At 39.4% G+C, this 22,275-nt stretch overlaps 1 protein-coding gene across 1 annotated transcript in view; it reads left to right on the top strand.

Moving 5' to 3' along the window:
• Positions 1–22,275, top strand: part of UFL1 (UFM1 specific ligase 1) — a 67,623-nt gene that overhangs the window by 9,884 nt on the left and 35,464 nt on the right. The window contains exons 4-6 of the mRNA XM_027551375.1: positions 5,468–5,565; positions 6,086–6,200; positions 8,642–8,772. Of these exons, the coding sequence (XP_027407176.1) occupies positions 5,468–5,565; positions 6,086–6,200; positions 8,642–8,772 (344 nt within the window). The remainder of the gene's footprint in view (positions 1–5,467; positions 5,566–6,085; positions 6,201–8,641; positions 8,773–22,275) is intronic.

Here is a 22,275-nt window from a genome sequence, read left to right as displayed (position 1 = left end):
GGAGAAGGTCAGTTTTCATTCCAATCCCAAAGAAAGCCTATGCTAAAGAATTCAATATACCACACAATTCCACTCATCTCACACTCTAGGAAGATAATGCTCAAAATCCTCCAAGCTAGGCTTCAACAGTATGTGAATTGTGAACTTCCAGATGTTCAAGCTGGATTTAGAAAAGGCAGAGGAACCAGAAATCAATTTGCCAACATCCACTGGATCATCAGAAAAGCAAGAGAGTTCCTGAAAAACATCTACTTCTGCTTTATTGACTATGCTAAAGCTGTTGACTCTGTGGATCACAACAAACTGTGGAATATTCTGAAAGAGATGGAAATACCAGACCACCTGACCTGCCTCCTGAGAAATCTGTATGCAGGTCAAGAAGCAACATTTAGAACTAGACATGGTTCCAAATCGGGAAAGGAGTATGTCAAGGCTTTATATTGTCACCCTGCTTATTTAACTTATATGCAGAGAACATCATACGAAATGCTGGGCTGGATGAAGCACAAGCTGGAATCAAGATTGCCGGGAGAAATATCAATAACCTCAGATATGCAGATGACACCACCCTTATGGCAGAAAGTGAAGAGGAACTCAAAAGCCGCTTGATGAAAGTGAAAGAGGAGAGTAAAAAAAATTGGCTTAAAGCTGAACATTCAGACAACTAAAATCATGGCATGCAGTCCCATCACTTCATGGCAAATAGATGGGGAAACAGTGGCTGATTTTATTTTTTTGGGCTCCACAATCACTGCAGATTGTGACTAAGCCATGAAATTAAAAGACCCTTGCTCCTTGGAAGAAAAGTTATGAGCAACCTAGACATATTAGAAAGTAGAGACATTACTTTGCCAACAAAGGTCCATCTAGTCAAGGCTAACTGTTGCTTCCTGACCTGCATGCAGAATACCAGTCAGGTGGACTGGTATTCCCATCTGTTAAGAATTTTCCACACTTTGTTGTTATCCACACAAAGGCTTTGAAATAGTCAATAAAGCAGAAATAGATGTTTTTCTAGAACTCTCTTGTTTTTTCGATGACCCAACGGATATGGCAGTTTGACCTCTGGTTCCTATGGGCTCTGTGGTAACATTAATGGTGAACTGCAAGGGAGACTTTCCCAACGTGATGCGCTACCAGGGCCCTGGTCCCTGTGGTGAGCCCCTGCCAACCCATGCCTCCACAGGAGACCATCCAACACTAGCAGGTAGTTTTGGTTCAGTCACCTGTTGGGTCACTGCTGCTTTCCTCTGGGTATTGGTGCCTGCAAGATTTTGTTTGTGCCCTTCAAGATTAGAGTCTCTGTTTCCCTCAGTCCTGTGGAAGTCATGCAAACAGATTCCACTGGCCTTCAAGGCCAGATTCCCTGGGGGTTCCGGCTCCTCTTATCAGATCCCCAGGCTGGGAAGCCTGATGTGGGGTTCAGAAGCTTCACAACAATGAGAGTACTTCTTTGATATTATTGTTCTCCAGTTTGTGGGTCACCCACCCCACAGGAATGGAATTTTATTTTACAGTGATTGTGCCCCCTCCTACCATCTTGTTGTGGCTTCTTCTTTGTCTTTGGACATGGGGTATCTTATTTGGTGGGTTCTAGCATTCTCTTGTCAGTGGTTGATCAACAGCTAGTTGCAGTTTTTGTGGTGTTGCAGGAGGAGATAAGCACATATCTGGCTACTCCGCCATCTTGAACTGAACAGCACTGATCTTAGTTTTTTGAATGTTGAGTTTTAAGCCAGGTTTTTCACTCTCCTCTTTCACCTTCATCAAGAGGCTCTTTAGTACCTCTTCACTTTCTGCCTGCCATTAGGGTGGTATCATCTGCATATCTGTGGGTGTTGATATTTCTCCCAGAAACATTGATTCCTACTTGTGATTCATCTAGCTCGGCATTTCACATGGTGTACTCTGCATATAAGTGAAATAAGCAGGATGACTATATACAACCTTGATGTACTCCTTTCCCAATTTTGAACCAGTCACTTGTTCCATGTAGGTTTCTAACTGTTGCTTCTTGACCTGCACACAGGTTTCTCAGGAGGCAGGTAAGGTGGTCTGGTATTTGCATCTCTTTACATTCTCCACAATTTGTTGTGATCCACACAGATTAACTTCAGCAATATTATCCAAAGGCAAAGACACGTACTAGAGACATACATAAATCCAGACTAACAGAGGTCTCACAGTTTCTGCTCAAGGTTTAAAATGCCTCTTTGCATTTTTTTTTTAACCTTTGCTTGCAGTTCTACTAATGAATCCAAGGGCAAAGTCCCAGGAAAAGTGGGCTGTGTTTGTATCTCAAGGACATAGTAAGAGTTAACTTCAAGCTTTCTTCTAGGTGTGTTTTCTCTCAAGGTCAGAATTCCAAAGGAAAAAAATATTTTAACAAGCTAACTTTCTCTAATTGCCTATACAAAAGAACCAATTTTGTTGAGAAGTGTCTGTTTTAAGTCTTCCACCCACTTTTTTGATTGGGTTGTTTATTTTTCTTAAGTAAGTTGCATGAGTTGCTTTTATATTTTGGAACTTTAACCCTAAGAAAACCATAATTCAAAAAGATACATGTACCCCAGTGTTTATTAGAGCACTGTTTACAGTAGCTAGGACATGGAAGCAACCTAGATGTCCATCAACAGATGAATGGATAGAGAAGTTTTGGTACATTTAAACAATGGTATGTTACTCATCCATGAAAAGGAATGCATTTGAGTCAGTTATAGTGAGGTGGATATACCTGTAGCTTGTTACACTGAGTGAAGTACATTATTAATGCATATATGTGGAATCTAGAAAAGTGGTACTGATGAATCTATTTGTAGGGCAGGAATAGAGATGCAGACATAGAGAAAATACTTGTGGAAAGAGTTGGGGAAGGAGAGGTGGGACAGATTGAGAGAAAAGCATGAAACATATTTTTACTCATTACCATGTGTAAAATAGCTAGCTAATGGGAAGTTGCTGTATAACACAGGGAACCCAAAGTGGTACTCTATGACAATCTAGAGGGGTGGGATGGAGTTGGAGGAGGTTCAAGAGGGAGGGGAACATATGCATACTTATGACTGATTCATGTTGTTGTATGGCAAAAGCCAACACAATATTGTAAAGCAGTTATCCTCCAATTAAAAACAAATTTAAGGAGGAACCAATTTTGCAATTTCAAAAGAGTTTTAACGAGTTTTCTCTGGAATCTAAAGAATATTGTGGTCTCACAGTGTCAAAAAAGATTATCTTTTTTTGTATTCATAGTTTTATAGCTAAAATTTAGACCAAATAGTGCTTAAACCGACACTAATAAGAGGGGCAGACTGGCTGATGAAATGTTGTCCCAGGGGTACCGTCAGTGGTATTTATAACTGAAAGTGGACAGAAAGAACAAAAAAAACTTAGTGTCCTAGGAGCGTTTTCAAGGGGTGTTTCTTTGGGTTTAGAAGGAGATCCTCCCATGTTGAATAACCTGCAACCAAGAACAGCAGTCCTAGAAATGAAGTCCAGCATCCTGGAAACATTACTAGGAGGCACCTGTAAGGGATTCATAACATCCTCTGAATTACCTTTGATCTTTATGCTGATGGGCTTTGGAGCATCCTCTACTCCCTCACTGCTTTCTAACCAGACATCTCTGGTCAGCTTTGGTTCCTTTAAAGGTGCTCTCCCTCCCTGCCTATGGTGGACATTTGAACCAGTGCAAAGCAGTTGCCAGTTTTTCCCTTAAGCCTTTATAGACAAGACAACAGATCTCCCCTGTGTCCTATAACAAGATTTCCTACACTGGGGTGTACTCCTCAGGATTGAGTATTTATAAAATTTATGTTGTGATCTACTGAGAATTGGCCAGCTCACTAGGCTGGCTGTAGCAGTGTGTGGGTTGCCAACGCCTGGGGTCAGGGTGAGGAGGGCAGCTGAGAAGTAAAAGGAAAAACTCTTGGAGGAATTAGAGTTGAGAAGCATAATTATTTCAGATGTGTGTGTTTTGTAACAAAGATAAGACCTCAGGGTACCTGTGCACTCAGCCTGATGAAGACAGCACTGGCAGTTTAGAAATAAAAAGCAAAAGATCTTTTCCCAGGAGGATGTTGAACATATGTAGTGAAAAACAGGCCCTTCTGTGCAAGATAAGTAGGAAAGAAAGGCACAATCCAAAGGAGAAGCAAAGAAGATAGTGCATGCAGAGATCTCTTGCCATAGTTGAGCGAGACCTGCAAATTATCTTGGCAGCAATCCGAATCATGGCACCAGATGATGATGGCAAGTGAGAGGACCTTGGTTCTTTTCTTCTTCAGAGAAAGAATTCCACAAAGAAACATTTTAAAGCAGACACAAAATTTATTGGAAGCATAGTACATGCAAAGAGAACAAAGAAGCAGTCTATTTAAAACAAAGCAGAAATACACACACAGGAAAGAGTGTGGGTGTCCTCCCTAATGAGGAGCATCCCAGAGAGGTGATTTAAATCACTTATATGGAAGCAGTTTTTCCTTGGTTTTTTATTTCCTCTGGCCAGTCATCTTTCTTCATTTCCCACCTCAGACTTGACCCAAGGCTCTTCCTGATATACTTATGCATCTTTTTGCCAAGATGGATTCCAGCATGGAAGCCTATAGGAGGTTGACAGCACCTATTATGGGATAGCGCCCCTCCCTTTTTGACCCCCAAGTCTTTCTACACATGTGCAGTCCTGGAGATCCTGACCTCAGGAGTGATAGATGTAGTCATCTTATTTCTTGACTCCACAGAGCTCAGCTTCTGCTATTAAGTTTATCCTTGAAATGTCTAGGGGAAGCAAAGGTCCAGTTTACTCCACTTGACAATCTCCAGCTGTTTAGCTCAGGGACCCATCTACCTCCTATCTCAGAACCACGAGCCAGGATCTGCTGAGAAACCTCATTCACGACCCTGACAGTGGGTTTGGCTGACTTCTTTACAAGCCCATGGATCACACCATGGGCTGAGATGTATCAACAGGCTTGACCCCCTGAGTGCTGGCCTGCAGAGCCTCTCTTGAGTGAGAGAATCAGGGCCGGGATGGTGCTTGGGCCAGGAGGCTCCCCATGGGGCAGCAGTCCAGTGATTGCTCAGAGGCAGTGGGCAGTTTGGGTCATAGACTCACAGACTCACTGCATGATGTCAGCAGGTCAGGACCTGCCTGTTGCACTGCTTCGGGCGCTCCCTCTCACTCCTGTCTGCCTCCCTGGGGACTAGGTAGGACTCTGGAGGTGAAAAGACCTTTGAAGTTGTGTGATTTTTGTAGTGCAAGCTTTCTTAGCGAGTGAAAGTGTACAGGTTCAGAAATGAAAGTGAATGAGCAATAAGCCCCTAATTGAGATTTTTTATAATATTTCAAATCAATTTGAAATTCATCTAAGGGGAAGTAAGTTTTCATTTTTTTAAAAGTTCTAAAATATATAATTTCAAATTTTAAAACAATATGAACTTATCACTAATAGAATGTGTACTTATTTTCCAGGCAATTAATGTGGATCTGACTCATATTGAAAATAGAATTGGTGACATTGTTAAATCAGAAAAACATGTTCAACTAGTATTGGGACAACTGATAGATGAGTAAGTACAATAATTAAGAATACCTTTTTGTGTTTCTTTTTTTGTAAGTTTATACTTAAATTTAGAATAACTGTGGCACTATGGCATTTTTTAGTACTCTTCCAGTACTGATTTTCATTATTGTGCTTAAAAAGTAAGTGCTTACTTGTGTGGAATACTTGGGAATAATATAAACTTTTAATTTTTTCTGTTGTTTTAAAGCAACACAAAACACAATTTTTATCATCTTTCCTATGTGAACTTAACTCTGAAAGCAGAATTGTTAAAAAGTCCTAATGAAAATGACTGTAGAATTTTAACTGTTGAAAACAATTTCAGCATTTATTTGATTAACCTTCCATTTAGTTACATTGATAAGAAAAATTTCAGACTATGATTAATGAATGGTGTTTACCTAAACATACCATATTAATTACTTTTGGGGAGTGCCTTATTGCAGCAGAAATTAAACATAAAAAGAAAGAGAAAAATTATTATTCCTAATTTTTTCCTTTTTTTTTTTTTTAATTTAAACTATTAGGAACTATTTGGATCGTTTAGCAGAAGAAGTAAATGATAAATTACAGGAAAGTGGTCAAGTAACCATAGCAGAACTGTGTAAAACCTATGATCTTCCTGGAAACTTTCTGACACAGGTATTTTTTTTCCTTAATGGTATAATTTGTCTTTTCAAATAAATGCCAAGTTTGAAAGGGTGGGAATAAACTAGACTTACTATTATTTGTTTTTTTGCAAGTGTTTTGACTATTCTCTAGTTTTGACTATGTTCTAGCAATATATTTGGGGGATACTTAAACACTGATGGCTCTGATAAGATTGTTTAGAAGTGATTTTAATCTTCCTGAACCCTGTTGCTGCTGCTAAGCCGCTTCAGTCGTGTCCAACTCTGTGCGACCCCATAGATGGCAGCCCACCAGGCTCCCCCGTACCTGGGATTCTCCAGGCAAGAACACTGGAGTGGGTTGCCATTTCCTTCTCCAATGCATGAAAGTGAAAAGTGAAAGTGAAGTTGCTCAGTTGTGTCTGAATCTTAGCGACCCTATGGACTATACAGCCCACCAGGCTCCTCCATCCATGGGATTTTCCAGGCAAGAGTACTGGAGTGGGGTGCCATTGCCTTCTCCATTCCTGAACCCAGAGATACCTAAACTTGGTAGACTTAAGGTCTCAGCCTGCTTGGATGCAGTAGCAAGTATACCAGAAGTGTATATCTTTATTGAATGCTTCTTTAGCAAGAATATCTTCAGTTCTGATTGCTAGTTATAATTTAAGAAATAGCTGATGAAGATTATAATTTATAAGAGGTGCTACTGGCATCTTGTGTGGTAAAGGTCACAGATGCTGCTGAACATCCTGCAGTGCACAGAGCATTCCTTCCCAGTAGAAAATTTTCTTCCCCAGATGTCAATAGTACCAACTTCTTTTGATGTCACCTTTCTTCCTCCTCTAAACTGAGAGCATGATAGGGAGAGAAATCAAGGAATGGCTTATAGTCACTTAATTTTTGGTACTTGTGTCAATACTCAAATCAAATTATAAGTTAAATTACAATGGTGCCTGAAAATAGAGGCTATTTCCTTGTTATTTCCGTTTTCTTAAAGTTGTTTAACGTTTTAGAAGTCTGTTTGGAACAGTGGAAGTTAAACAGGCCATGCTTTGAATTCTGTCTATGACACTGCTTTGTTACTTAGGGTCAGAAAAATTATTTTTATGCCTATTTGTGCTTCAAGTTACGTATCTGAAAATGGGAATAATTGTCTCTCATAGATGTCAGTAAGGTGTCGAATACATGGTATATCTGGTGAAATGGCTGGCCTAGAGGAAGTACTCAATAAATGATGGTTTTGTTTATATATTTACTGGAACAAATAAGGGAAAAGCCAAATCATTTTAGGTATACTTTAAAAAAATCCATCTTACAGAAATTACCAAACCATAATTGCATGAGATTAATTTATAATGAAACAGATTTACTCACTCATTTTAAGTGGGTGATTTCTCCTCATTGCATCTAAAATACCATTGAGCATATAGATCTGTTTTACAAAGTATTTCAGGAGAACTAAGCTCCTGAGCAAGTGTATGTAAATTACAGAAGATAAAATGAGCAAATACATGTAAATCACAGAAGGCAAAAAAAAAGATACTTTTAGTCAGTTTTACATTAAAATATCAGAACAGATCAAGTGGTTTCTTATTGTGCTACTGATACATTTTAGAAATATATATATATTCTTTTTTCAGTTTTAATTTTTCTCAGTATCATAGGCAGTATTGTAAAAGCTCACTAAGAAGTGGTTTGGGGGACTTCCCTGACAGTCCAGTGGATAAGACTCTGAGCTTCCAATTCCAACGCTAAGGGCATGGGTTTAATCCTGGCTCACAGAACTAAGATCCCGCATGCCTCATGGGGCAGCAAAAAAATGGATCCTTAAAAAAAAGTTGTTTGGAAACCATTTTTCTGTACCATAGAAGTATCAGCCAGGCTGACTCAAATAGATTTAACTTGTCCTGGAAAGGGAAATATGTCCAAGCTTATTTCATAAACCTGATCCCAGTCATAGTGTAGCTGTGGAGAAATGCTCTCCTCAGGTTACCAAGAAATCAGGTTGTCTGTCAGTATAGATTTATGGACACAGTTTGTTAATATTTACATCACAGAGTATAACTTTTCAGGTTTTATGTATCCCTAGGTTGCAGAATCTTGGGATAATATTTATTTCTCTGTTAGTATTAGCAGTTCCATATAGGATCCTCTCCAGGATCCTTGTAAATGTCTTGGTTGTCTGTGTTTCAGGCTGCCTGTGGCCTTATTAGCAGGTAGCTGAGTTTTTTTAACATATCAGTTATTAGACTCATTCAGTTCTTGTCTTCACCATAAGATTATGAAGTTTCCTAGATCCTAAGTCTTCATTTTACTTTATGTATCTTGTTAATTCATGCTTGCTGAAATTACTCAGTCGTATGATTAATACAACATCAGCATGCCACATGACTTTAGTAAACCTGTACACATGTAAATCTGTAATTTTGTTCTATCATTTTAATAAGAATTTTCATCCATCTTTACCCTCAGGCACTAACTCAGCGACTAGGTAGAATTATTAATGGACACATTGATCTTGATAACAGAGGAGTAATATTTACTGAAGCCTTTGTATCTAGACATAAAGCACGCATCCGTGGACTGTTCAGTGCTATTACCCGGTAAGCAAGTTTTAAAGTATGTGTATTTTTACATTTCTTTGATCATTGTTTGCCTTTTTTTTTTTTCCTTAAATCTTATTCAGGACCCTAGTTTATTAAACAGAAGGGGAACTTCCATGAAATAGGAATGGGGATTCCAGACTCTCGAATGTGTCCACATTCTCTCCAACCCACATCTCTTTCTTCTACCTTCACCACCCTTAAGACTCCAAATGCACTTCTGCAGAATACTCAGATCATATATAGTCACTCTGGGATCGTGGAAAGAGCATGCAGTCAGAAACCCCTGGGTCATAGCTCTACCATATAGTAACCATGTGACCTTGAGCAGGTAAGTTAGTCACCTAACTTCTTTGAGTCTCAGATGGTGCTGGATGACTTTAGAACTCTTTACTAAATAAAATTCTAGTAGTCTAATGAATAACCATTGTACTTTCAAAATCACTTTAACTGAATGTTTGGGGCCTCTGTGACAAACTCCAGCATGGAATTAAGAAAACCTGCATTCTCAGTTTTCTCTTTTATCCTGTGTCATTAAATTTATCTCAGTAGTTTTTTTGGTCCCCCAGCATATAAATGTCCAGATTTCTCCATTTTAAAACAATCAAACCTCTCTTAACCCTGGATTCCATTCCCTCTACCATCTTGTTTATTCCTTTCCTTAAAGGGAACCATCTCAAATTGATGTCTACAGTTATTGTCTCAGTTTTCTTACCTTCTGTCACTTCTCAGCTTACCCATCTGGCTTCTTCCACTTACATAGCAATGATGTCAGTCTCGTTAAATCTAATGGGTATTTCCTGTCCTTGTTTTACTTGACTTTGTAGCACCATTTAACTCCAATTATGTCTTCTTCTTGAAATGTTCTCTTCTCTCTCTCTCTCTTTTTTTTTTTTAACACCACACTTTCCTGGTTTCTTCTTAACCTCTTTTGGCTGTGCCTTATAAGTCGGCTTTTCTGGCTCTTCCTCCATTCACTAGCCTTGAAAGTTTTCTTTGAGGCCATGTTCTCTTCTCAGTCCTGCACTACCTGCATAGGTGCTTTTACTTTTAAGTTCCAGACACATACAACTTGTACAGTATCTCTATTGAAGTGTTTTACAAGTGCCTCAAATTCAACATATTTAACTCACTGTCCTGAGCTGTCCCACTCCTTGTCTCTTCTGAATTCTTCCACTTGTATTTCCATTATCAGTAAATGCCATCATCAGGTTGGTTTTGCCAGAAACCTGGGAGTCGTCCTTTATGCCACCTTTCTCTCACCTCCGTTTCCATAACACAACATCTTTTGAAGTCATAGCCTAAATATTTATGTAATCTTTACTTCTCTGACATCACTGTTCTCACCAATTCAAGCCGTTTTTTACTGGAGTGTTTTAGTAGCTTTCTAACAAGTCGCTCCTCTTCTATTCTTACTGTGTTTCAGGATGCTCTTTTGCATGGCAGCCACAGAGATTTCCTTTTGTCATTCAGTAAATCAGGCGCGCTGATTGAATACCTGATACATGCAGGGAGGGCCCTGGTAGAACAAAACAATAGAAGGTTAGAAGAGAGAGCTCGCAATCTAATGCAATAGTATTCTTTCTCTCTCTTTTTTTAATCTCACGCTTATATTAATAGAAAAGTTCAAAGAGAACCTTTTTTTCAAATTCTGTCCCATTTGAAAGAAAGTAGCTGACATTATGTCCCATGACCGAAAATACTTTAGTCTCTTTCCTATAAGCAAGGGCAAGTGTCCTATAAAACTACAATACAAACATCAAAATCAGAAAATTGACCTTGATCCATTACTACCATCCAATCTTTGGATCCCATTTGTGATTTACCAGTTCAATCCTAATAGTATTCTATATAGAAAAAGGATCCAGTTCAGAATCACATATTGCATTTACTTGTCAAGTCTGCTTGGTCACTTTCAGTCTTGAATACCTACCTTACTTTCATGAGAATATTCATTCTTTTCTTTCTGCTACATGATTCTACTGATAATTCAGATTATTCATCATTGGCAGGAATATCACAGAAGTAATTAGATGTCTTTGTCATTGAACCCTATCAGGTGGCATGCAATTTAGATTTTTGCGATTACTCATGCTGCTGTGTTGTGCTCAGTCATGTCCGACTCTTCGCCACCCCATGGTCTGTAGCCTGCCAGGCTTCTCTGTTCATGGGATTCTCCAGGAAGAATACTGGAGTGGGTTGCCATTTCCTTCTCCAGGAATTACTGATGAGGTGCATTGTAACTTCTTAATAAGAATGTATGTAGATTTCTCATTAAGGTTTTTTGTTTCCCTTTATAATTATTTGTGGGGAGGGCAATTTGAGATCTTGTGAGTTACCCTGTTTTTCATCAAATTTTCAATTTATTCATTTATTAAATCACTACAGACTTACAGCTTTCTGTATCATTCTTTGGATTATAATCCATTGTTATCATTATTTAGATTTTCAAGTTGCCTCTGATTTAGGCTAGTGGAATGCCCTTCAGCCTGGCTTCTTTGTTCTTTTGACATTTCTCAATCTTTCCAACACTTCTTTTCTTTCTGATACACAAAGGAGTTCTAGGCTCAGTTCATCCTTTGCCTGTTCAACCTTAGAATCAGCCATTTTAGTAGAGTATATAGAAACCAAGATCTGGACACTAGATTGTTTATTGCTGTTTGGGTTGTTCCTGCTCCCAAGCCCTCAACAGACAAGCTAAAGGATACACATGGGAAAACAGGGAGGCCTGGCGTCCATGGGATCACAAAGAGTTGGACACAACTGAGTGGCACGACGACAACATACATGTACACCCCTATATGTATATTTTCTTTTTTGCATTTTTATTTTTGTGTATCAAAAACCATGAGTTCACACTGAAGTAATTAGTTAGAAGAATGAGATATGTAGGTTAACTACGTTGCAATTCCAAGTTGAAATAAAAATCCAGCAGCCAAGTTTCATTGTACTAAAAAAGCTAGAAATTTTGTGCAGTCCAATTAAACTTTTATTGAACATCCACAATAATTTATGCACCCATTAGTTTTAAGATAAAGTTCTTCAAGGAGCCCTTTGCATGTTTGTAGGAATACATTCAGGTAGAAAGGAACAGAAAATAAAAAACATGAGAAGCTTGTAATAAGATAAACAGAGGAGAGCAAAATTCACAGAGCATGTAATTGGACCTAATTGGTTTGTTGTTGTACAGTTGCCAAGTTGTGTCCAAATCTGCAACCCATGGACTGAAGCACACCAGGCCTCCCTGCCCTTCACCATTTCTTAGAGTTTCCCCAGGTTCATGTTCATCGAATTGGTGAAGCCATCCAACTGTCTCATCCTCTGTCACCCTCTTCTTCTGCCTTCAGTGTTTCCCAGCATCAGGATCTTTTCCAATGAGTCAGCAGTTCACATCAGGTTAGCCAGAGTATTGGAGCTTCAGCTTCCACATCAGTCCTTCCAATGAGTATTCAGGGTTGATTTCTTTTAGGGTTGACTAGTTTGATCTCCTTGCAGTCCAAGAGACTCTCAAGAGTCTTCTCCAGCACCACAGTTCAAAAGCATCAATTATTTGGTGCTCAGCCTTCTTTATGGTCCAGCTTTCACATCCATACATGACTACTGGAAAGACAATAGCCTTGACTAGTAGACCTTTGTCAGCAAAGGGGTGTCTTTGCTTTTTAATACACTGTCTAGGTTTGTCATAACTTTCCTGCCAAGAACCATTCGTTTCTTAATTGCATGGCTGCAGTCAACATCTGCAGTGATTTTAGAGCCTAGTAAGAGGAAATCTGGAACTACTTCCACCTTTTCCCTTTCTGTTTGCCATGAAGGGATGGAACCAGATGCCATGATCTTAGTTTTTTAATATTGAATTTTAAGCTGGCTTTTTTGCTGTCTTCTTTCACCCTCATCAAGTGGCTTTTTGCTTCCTCTTCGCTTTCTGCCATTAAAGTGGTATCATCTGCATGTCTGAGGTTGTTGATATTTCTCCCAGCAGTCTTGATTCCAGCTTGTAACTCATCCAGCCCAGTGTTTTGCATGATGTGCTCTGCATAAAAGTTAAAGAAACAGGGTGATAATAAACAGCCTTGTCGTATGCCTTTCTCAATTTTGAACTAGTTAGTTGTTCCATACAAGGTTCTAACTATTGCTTCTTGACCCGCCTACAGGTTTCTCAGGAAACAGATAATACGGTGTGGTATTCCCATCTCTTTAAGCATTTTCCACAGTTTGTTATGATCCACCAGTCAAAGTCTTTAATGTAGTCAATCAAACAGAGGTAGATATTTTTCTGGAATTCCCTTGCTTTCTCTGTGATCCAGCAAATGTTGGCAGTTTGATCTCTGGTTCTTCTGCCTTTTCTAAACCCAGTTTGAATATCTGTAAGTTCTTAGTTCACATACCACTGAAGGCTAGCTTGAAGGATTTTGAGTATAACCTTACTAGCATGGGAGATGAATATAATTGTCCAGTAGTTCAGACATCTTTAGTATTACCCTTGGGATTTGGGATGAAGATTGAAGTTTTCTAGTCCTGGGGCCACTGCTGGATAGTCCAAATTTGCTGACGTACTGAGTGCAGCACTTTAATACCATCCTTGTTTAGGATTTTAAATAGCTCTGCTGGGATTCCATCATCTCCACTGGCTTTACTGACAGCAGTGCTTCCTAAGGCCTGGTTGACTGCACACTTCCGGAATGTCTGGCTCTGGATGCGTGATGACACCAACGTAGTTATCTGGGTCATTAAGGTCTTCTTTGTACAGTTCTTCTGTGTATGTATTCTTGCCATCTCTTCTATACCACTTCTGCTTCTGTTAGGTCCATACAGTTTGTGTCCTTTATTGTGCTCCTCTTTGGATGAAATGTTCTTTTGATATATCCAGTTTTCTAGAAGAGCTCTCTAGCCTTTCCATTCTGTTGTTTTCCTCTGTTTCTTTGCACTGTTCGTTGAAGAAGGCCTTCTCCTCTGACCTTGCATTTCTCTCAAACTCTGCATTCAGTTGAGTATACCTTTCCCTTTCTCCCTCGCTTTCAATTCTCTTTCCTCTGACAACCATTTTGTAAAGCCTGCTCAGACACTTTGCCTTTTTTCATTTCTTTTTCTTTGGGATGGTTTTGCTCACTGCCTTCTGTACAATATTATGAACCTCTGTCCATAGTTCTTCAGGCACTTTATTTACTAGATCTAATCCCTTGAATCTATTCGTCACCTCCACTGTATAATCATAAGGGATTTGATTTAGGTCGTACCTGATTGGCCTTGTGGTTTTCCCCACTTTCTTTAGTTTAAGCATGAATTTTGCTGTAAGGAGCTGATGACCTGAGGCACAGTCAACTCCAGGTCTTATTTTCTCTGACTGTATATAATTTGTCTATCTTCGGCTACAAAGAATGTAATCAGTCTGATTTTGGTATTGACCATCTAGTGATGTCCATGTGTAAAGTCATCTCTTGTTTTGTTGAAAAAGGGTGTTTGCTTTGACCAGTGTTTTCTCTTGGCAGAATTCTGTTAGCCTTTGCCCTGCTTTGTTTTGTACACCAAGGCCAAATTTGCCTGTTACTCCAGGTATCTTGACTTCCTACTTTTGCATTCCAGTCCCCTCTGTTAAATAGAACATATTCTTTTGGTGTTAATTCTAGGAGGTCTTGTAGGTCTTTGTATAACTGATCAACTTGAGCTTCTTCTACATCCGTTGGGGCATAGACTTGGGTTACTCTGGTGTTGAATGGCTTGTCTTGGAAATGAACCGAGATCATTCTGTCATTTTTGAGGTTGCACCCAAGTGTATTGCATTTTAGACTCTTCTGTTGATTATGAGGACTGCTTCATTTCTTCTATAGGATTCTTGCCCACAGTAGTAGATACATGGTCATCTTAATTAAATTCACTCATTCCCATCCACTTTAGTTCACTGATTCCTAAGATGTCAGTGTTTTTTCTTGCCATCTCCTGCTGACCACATCCAATATACCTTGATTTGTAGACCTAACGTTCCAGGTTCCTATGTAATTCTTTTCTTAATAGTATTGGATTTTACTTTCATCACCAGACACATCCACAACCAGGCATCACTGCTGCTTTGGACCAGCCACGTCATTGTTTCTGGAGCTATTATTAGTAGTTGTCCTCTGCTCTTCTCTGGTAGCATATTGGACACCATCCAGCCTGTGGGCCTTGTCTTTCGGTGTCGTATCTTTTTGCCTTTTTATACACTTCATTGGGTTCTCATGGCAAGAATCCTGGAGTAGTTTGCCATTCCTTCCTCCAGTGGACCATGTTTTTTTAGAACTCTCCACTTCACCCGTCTGTGTTTGTGGCCCTACATGGCATGGCTCATGGCTTCACTGAGTCTGACACGTCCCTTCACCACCACAAGACAGTGATCCATGAAGGGGCTGATTGGTTTCAGGAACTGTAGATAATTTAGCTGAATATTTTAGGTAAAATAATAAAACCAAATTGGCCTATATAGAAATTTGGTAAAAATAATAATTGAATCAAAAATCCCCATACAGAGGTTTTAAATATTAAGTCATATTTTAAATTAATATTTTCTGCTCTCCTAGGTCTGTTATATGGAAAAATTATAATGTCTTAAATAGTCAACAAGAGAAGGTCAAGTAGTTTGAATAAGTTAAAAGTCTGTTAGTCATATTTTTGTTGTTCAGTTGCTCAGTCATGTCCCACTCTTTGTGACCCCATGGTCTGCAGCACGCTAGGCTTCCCTGTCCTTCATATCTCCTGGAGTTTGCTCAAACCCATGTCCATTGAATTTGTGATGCCATCCAACCATCTCATCCTTCTTCTCCTGTCCTCAATCTTTCCCACCATCAGGGTCTTTTCCAGTGAGTCAGCTGTTTGTATCAAGTGGGCAAAGTGTTGGAGCTTCAGCATCAGTCCTTCCAATGAATATTTAGGGTAGAATTCTTTTAGGATTGACTAGTTTGATCTCCTTGCTGTCCAAGGGACTCTGAAGAGTCTTCTCTAGCACAATTCGAAAGCATCAGTTCTTCAGCACTCAGTCTTCTTGATGGTCAGACTTTCATATCCATACATGACTACTGGAAAAACCATAGATTTGACTAGATGGACCTTTTTTGGGAAAGTGGTATCTCTGCTTTATAATATACTATTTAGATTTGTCATAGCTTTTCTTCCAAGAAGCAAGCATCTTTTAATTTCATGGCTGTAGTCACTGTCCACAGTGATTTTGGAGCCCAAAAATATAATATCTGCCATTGTTTCCATTTTTTCCACATGATGTGATGGGACCAGATACCATGATCTTAGTATTTTGAATACTAATACTTCCTCACTCTCCTCTTTCACCCTCATCAAGAAACTTTAGTTCTTCTTTGTTGTCTGCCTTTAGAGTAGTGTCATCTGCGTATCTGAAGTCATTGATATTTCTCCCAGCAATGTTGATTCCAGCTTGTGCTTCATCTAGCCCAGCATTTTGCATGATGTACTCCGCATTATAATTTAAATAAGCAGGGGACAGTTTACAGCCTTGATGTGCTCCTTTCCCAATTTTGAACCAGTCCATTTTTCCATGTTCAGTTCTGTTACTTCTTGACCTGCATACAGGTTTCTCAGGAGGCAGGTAAAATGGTCTGATATTCCCATCTCTTTAACAATTTTCCATTTTGTTGTGATCCACATAGTCAAGATTTTAGCATCATCAGTGAAGCAGATGTTGATGTTTTTCTGGATTCCCTTCACTTGTCTATGGTTGAGTGGTGGTTTGCAGTTTGACCTCTGGTTCCCCTGCCTTTTCTAAATCCAGCTTGAACATCTGGAAGTTCTTGGTTCACATACTGTTGAAGCCTCACTTGAAGGATTTTGAGCATTACCTTGTTAGCATGTGAAAGAGTGCAATTGTGCAGTAGTTTGAACATTCTTTGGCATTACCTTTCTTTGGGATTGGAATGAAAACTGACCTTTTCCAGTCCTGTGGCCACTGCTGATTTTTCCAAATATGCTGGCATATTGAATGCAGCACTTTCACAGCATCATCTTTTAGGATTTGAAATAACTCAACTGGAATTCCATCACCTCCACTAGCTTTGCTCGTAGTGATGCTTCCTAAGGACAGCTTGACTTCACATTCCAGGATGTCTGGCTCTAGGTGAGTGATCACATGATCGTAGTTATGTGGGTCATGAAGATCTTTTTTGTATCTTCTGTGTATTCTTGCAACTTCTTACTATCTTCTGCTTCTGTTAGGTCCATATCATTTCTGCCCTTTATTGAGCCCATCTTTGCATGAAATGTTCCCTTGGTATCTCTGATTTTCTTGAGGAGATCTCTAATCTTTCCCATTCTATTATTTTCCTCTATTTCTTTGCACTGATCACTGAGGAAGGCTTTCTTATCTCTCCTTGATATTCTTTGGAACTCTGCATTCAAATGGGTATATCTTTCATTTCTCCTTTGTCTTTTGCTTCTCTTCTTTTCTTAGCTATTTGTAAGGCCTCCTCAAACAACCATTTTGCCTTTTGCATTTCTTCTTGGGGATGGTTTTGTCACCATCTCTTGTACAGTGTTATGAACCTCTGTCTACAGTGTTTCAGGCACTCTATCAGATCTAATGCCTTGAATCTGTTATCTCTACTGTAAAATCGTAGGGGATTTGGTTTAAGTCATACCTGAGGGCCTAGCTGTTTTCCCTACTTTTTTCTATTTAAGTCTGAATTTTGCAATAAGGAGTTCAAGATCTGAGTCACGGTCAGCTCCTGGTCTTGCTTTTGTTGAGAGTATACAGATTCTGTATCTTCAGCTGCAAAGAATATTATCAACCTGATTTCAGTATGGAACATCTGATGATCCATGTCTAGAGTCATCTCTTGTGTTGTTGGAAGAGGTTGTTTGCTATGACCAGTGTGTTCTTTTGGCAAAACTGTTAGCATTTTCCGTGCTTCATTTTGTACTCCAAGGCTGAACTTGCCTGTTACTCCAGGTTATCCCTTGACTTCCTACTTTTGGATTCTAATACCCTGTTATGGAAAGGACATTTGTTTTTGATGTTAGTTCTAGAAGGTCTTGTAGGTCTTCACAGAACCATTCTTCATCTTCTTCAGCATTAGTGGTTGGGGCATAAACTTGAATTACTATGATGTTGAATGGTTTGCCTTGGAAACAAACGGAGATCATTCTGTTGTATTTGAGATTGCACCCTTGTACTACATTTCAGACTCTTGTTGACTATGAAGCCTACTCCATTTCTTCTAAGGATTCTTGCCTGCGGTAATAGATATAATGGTAATCTGAATTAAATTCGCCCGTTTCCATCCATTTTAGTTCACTGATTCCTAAAATGTTGATGTTCACTCTTGCCATCTCCTGTTTGACCACTTCCAATTTCCAAATTGACCACCCTGATTCATGGACCTAACATTCTAGGTTCCTACACAATAAGTACTATTCCTTACAGCTTCGGACTTTACTTTCACCACCAGATACAACCACACTGGGCGTCATTTCCACATTGACTCAGCCTCTTCATTCTTTCCAGAGCATTTCCCTGCTCTTCTCCAGTAGCATATTGAGCTGGGTAGTTCATCTTTCAGTGTCATATCTGTTTGCCTTTTCATGCCGTTCATGGGGTTCTCAAGGCAAAAATGCTGAAGTAGTTTGCCATTCCCTCCTCCAGTGGACTGCGTTTTGTCAGGACTCTCCACCATGACCCATCCATTTTGGGTGGCCCTACATGGCATGACTCACAGTTTTATTGAGTTACACAAGCCTGTGATCCATGTGATCATATGGTTAGCTTTCTGTAATTGTGGTTTTCATTCTCTCTGCCCACTTATGGGTGAGAATAAGAGGCTAGTGCAAGCTTTCTGCTGGGAGAGACTGGCTGTGGGGAAAACTCAGTTTCACTTTGGTGGGCAGGGCCGCGCTCAGTAAATGTTTAATCCAATTATCTGCTAATGTGTGAGTCTGTGCTCCCTCCCTGTAGTTTGGCCTGAGGTGGCCCAGTCCTGGAGTCTTGCAGTCTCTGTGGAAGGGGTATAGTCTCTGTTAGGCCTAATGACAACCTCCTCCAAGAGGATTTATGCCAACAAGCTGCACCTCCTAGGACTGCTGGCAACAGTGTCCCTGTCCCCATGGCAGGTCACTGCTGACCCATGCCTCTCCAGTAGATCCTCAAACACTGATGCAGGTCTGGCTCAGTTTCATGTGGTGGTTACTGCTCCTTTCTTTCCCTGGATCCTGGTAAGCACAGAGTTTTGTTTGTGTCCTGCAAGAGTCTCTGGCTAGTGCATAAGAACAAAAATACAGATTAAACCTAAACTAGAGAACTGGTATAATTGGCTTAAAATAAATAGGGAAGAAAAGAATTGGAGTCAGAAAAAAATCTGGATTTTTTTTAATGATTTACTTAAATTATAATTATTATAAAAGAAAAGCATTCACAAGAATCTATCCAAAAGAAAGTAAAGCATATCTCCACACAAAGACATGAAAGCAAATCTTCATAGCAGCCTTAGTCATAATAGCCCCAAACTGGAAATAATCCAAGTGTCCATCAACTGATAATGGATACAAACTACAAAATGTGGTATATCCATATACCAGAATACTCTTTCGCAATAAAAAGGAATGAGTGCTGATCTCTGCTTTATTATTCATGAACCTCAAAGACATGCTAAGTAAAGGAAGCCAGGTGGCTCAGAGGTTAAAGCATCTGCCTCCAGTGCAGGAGACCCAGGTTCGATCCCTGGGTCGGGAAGATCCCCTGGAGAAAGAAATGGTAACCCACTCCAGTGTTCTTGCCTGGAGAATCCCATGGATGGAGAAGCCTGGTAGGCTACAGTCCACGGGGTCACAAAGAGTCGGACATGACTGAGCAACTTCACTCACTCACTCACTCACTCAAAGGAAGCCAAATGCAGGAGACACATATTGACTCCATTTATGAGAAATCTCTAAAAAGGCACATTTGTAGAGGCAGAAATCCAGTCAGTGGTTCTCTGGGTTACAAGTGGCAACAGGAATTAACTGCAGACATCTAGGAAGAAACTTTTTGGGTAATGGAAACCTTCTAAAACTGGACTGTGGTGTTGGTTGCTCAGCTCTATTAATTTATTGAGGTCATTGAATTCTATATTTAGAATTGGTTAGATTTATATGTGAGTTTTATATATCTCATTCAAGCTGTTTTAAAAAATATGTGTAGTCATTACAGAAAATATTGATAAACAAAAGAGATTAATTAAAGTGGGTCTCTACCAGTCAAATTTCTTAACTGGAATACAGCATTCCAGTTTCCTTTCAGTTTGTGTATGATCTCATTTTTCTTCAAAAATACAGTCATATAAGATTCAGTGACTTCCCAGGTAAGGACAGTCTCTCAGACAGAAAGAATAGAATAAACAAAAACTTAATATATAATAAAGGGCAAGGCAGATAGTCAAGATCACTAAGTTCAGTTCAGTCGCTCAATCATGTCCAACTCTTTGCGACCCCATGAACTGCAGCACGCCAGGCCTCCCTGTCCATCACCAACTGCCAGAGTCTACCTAAACCCATGTCCATTGAGTCAGTGATGCCATCCAACCATCTCATCTTCTGTCATCCCCTTCTCCTCCTGCCCTCAATCTTTCCCAGCATTAGGGTTTTTTCAAATGAGTCAGCTCTTCGCATCAGGTGGCCAAAGTATTGGAGTTTCAGCTTCAACATCAATCCTTCAATGAACACCCAGGATTAAAATCACTAAATCTGAAGTTAAATTTTGGTTGGAAAGGAAATTGATCTTGGAATAGGAAGACAGATCAATTACCTGGTATTTCAGTAGCATAATTCTGCTTAAGGATATAAAGTTTGGTGCAGTTTTTTTTTTTTTAAGTTAATTTACAGTATTGTGTTCATTTCTTGTGTAAAGCATGTAATTCAGGTGTACATATATATGTATATATTTTTCATGTTCTTTTCCATTATAGTTTATTACAGGGTATTGAATATAGTTCCCTGCGGTATACAGTAGAACCTTATTTATCTATAGTAATTAGTGTCTCCTAATCCAGAACTTCTAATTTATCCCTCTCCTACCCCTTTTCTCCTTTGTAACCATCAGTTTGTTTTCTGTGTCTGAGTCTGTTTCTGTTTTTTAAATAAGAGCTGCTGCTGCTGTTGCTAAGTCGCTTCAGTCGTGTCTGACTCTGTGCGACCCCATAGATGGCAGCCCACCAGGCTCCCCCATCCCTGGGATTCTCCAAGCAAGAACACTGGAGTGGGTTGCCATTTCCTTCTCCAGTGATGAAAGTGAAAAGTGAAGTCGATCAGTCATGTCCGACTCTTAGTGACCCCATGGACTGCAGCCCACTAGACTCCTCCGTCCATGGGATTTTCCAGGCAAGAGTACTTGAGTGGGGTGCCATTGCCTTCTCCATAAATAAGAGCATTTGTATCATATTTTAGATTTCACATCCAAATGATACTATATGATATCTGTTTTTCTGTGTTTGACTTAACTTCACTTAGTATGATAATCTCTAGGTCTATCCATATTGCTGCAAATGGCAGTATTTTATCCTTTTTTTATGGCTGGGTAGTAATCCATTGTATATATGTACCACGTTTTTATCCATTCCTCTGTTGATGGACACTTAGGTTGCTTCATGTCTTACCTGTTGTAAATAGTGCTGCTTCGATCATTGGGTGCATACATCTTTTTGAATCATAGTTTTGACTGGTTTATATACCCAGAAACAGGATTGCTGAATCATATGGCAACTTTATTTTTAGTTTTTTAAGGAGCCTCCATACTGTTTTCCATAGTGGCTTTACCAATTTACATTCCCATGAGAAGTGTAGGAGGGTTCCCTTTTCTCCATATCCTCTCCAGTATTTATTATTTGATGTTGGCTATTCTGACCCATATGAGGGTGATACCTTATTGAAGTTTTAATTTGCATTTCTCTAGTTACATTGAGCATCTTTTCATGTGCGTATTGGCCGTCTCTATGTCTTTTTTGGAGAAATGTCTATTTGGGTCTTCTGCACGTTTTTTGATTTGGTTTTTGGTTTTTTTAATTGAGATATGTAAGCTGTTTGTATATTTTGGAGATTAATCCCTTGTTGGTCACATCATTTGCAGATATTTTCTCCCAATATGTAGGCTGTCCTTTTATTTTGTTTATGGTTTTCTTTGCTGTGTAAAAACTTAAAAGTTTGAATAGGTCCCATTTGTTTATTTTTGCTTTTATTTCTGTTGCCTTAGGAGGTTGACCTAAGAAAAACATTGCTACAGTTTATGTCAGATAATATTTTGCCTGTCTTCTCTTCTAGGCGTTTTATGGTGTCATGTCCTACATTTTAAGTCTTTAAGCCATTTTGAGTTTTTTTGTGTGTGTACAGTGTGAGGGAGTGTTCTGATTTCATTGATTTACATATGGCTCTCCAGCTTTCCAGATACCACTTCCTGAAGAGACTCTTCTCTGTGTATATTCTTGCCTCATTTGTCAAAGATAAATTGACCATGGGTGGTGGGTTTATTCTAAGCTCTCTCTGTAT

This window comes from Bos indicus x Bos taurus, chromosome 9, assembly GCF_003369695.1.
Source record: "Bos indicus x Bos taurus breed Angus x Brahman F1 hybrid chromosome 9, Bos_hybrid_MaternalHap_v2.0, whole genome shotgun sequence".
NCBI lineage: Eukaryota > Metazoa > Chordata > Mammalia > Artiodactyla > Bovidae > Bos > Bos indicus x Bos taurus.
Note: the sequence above shows the minus strand (reverse complement) of the source record. Positions and strands in the feature narration are given on the sequence as shown.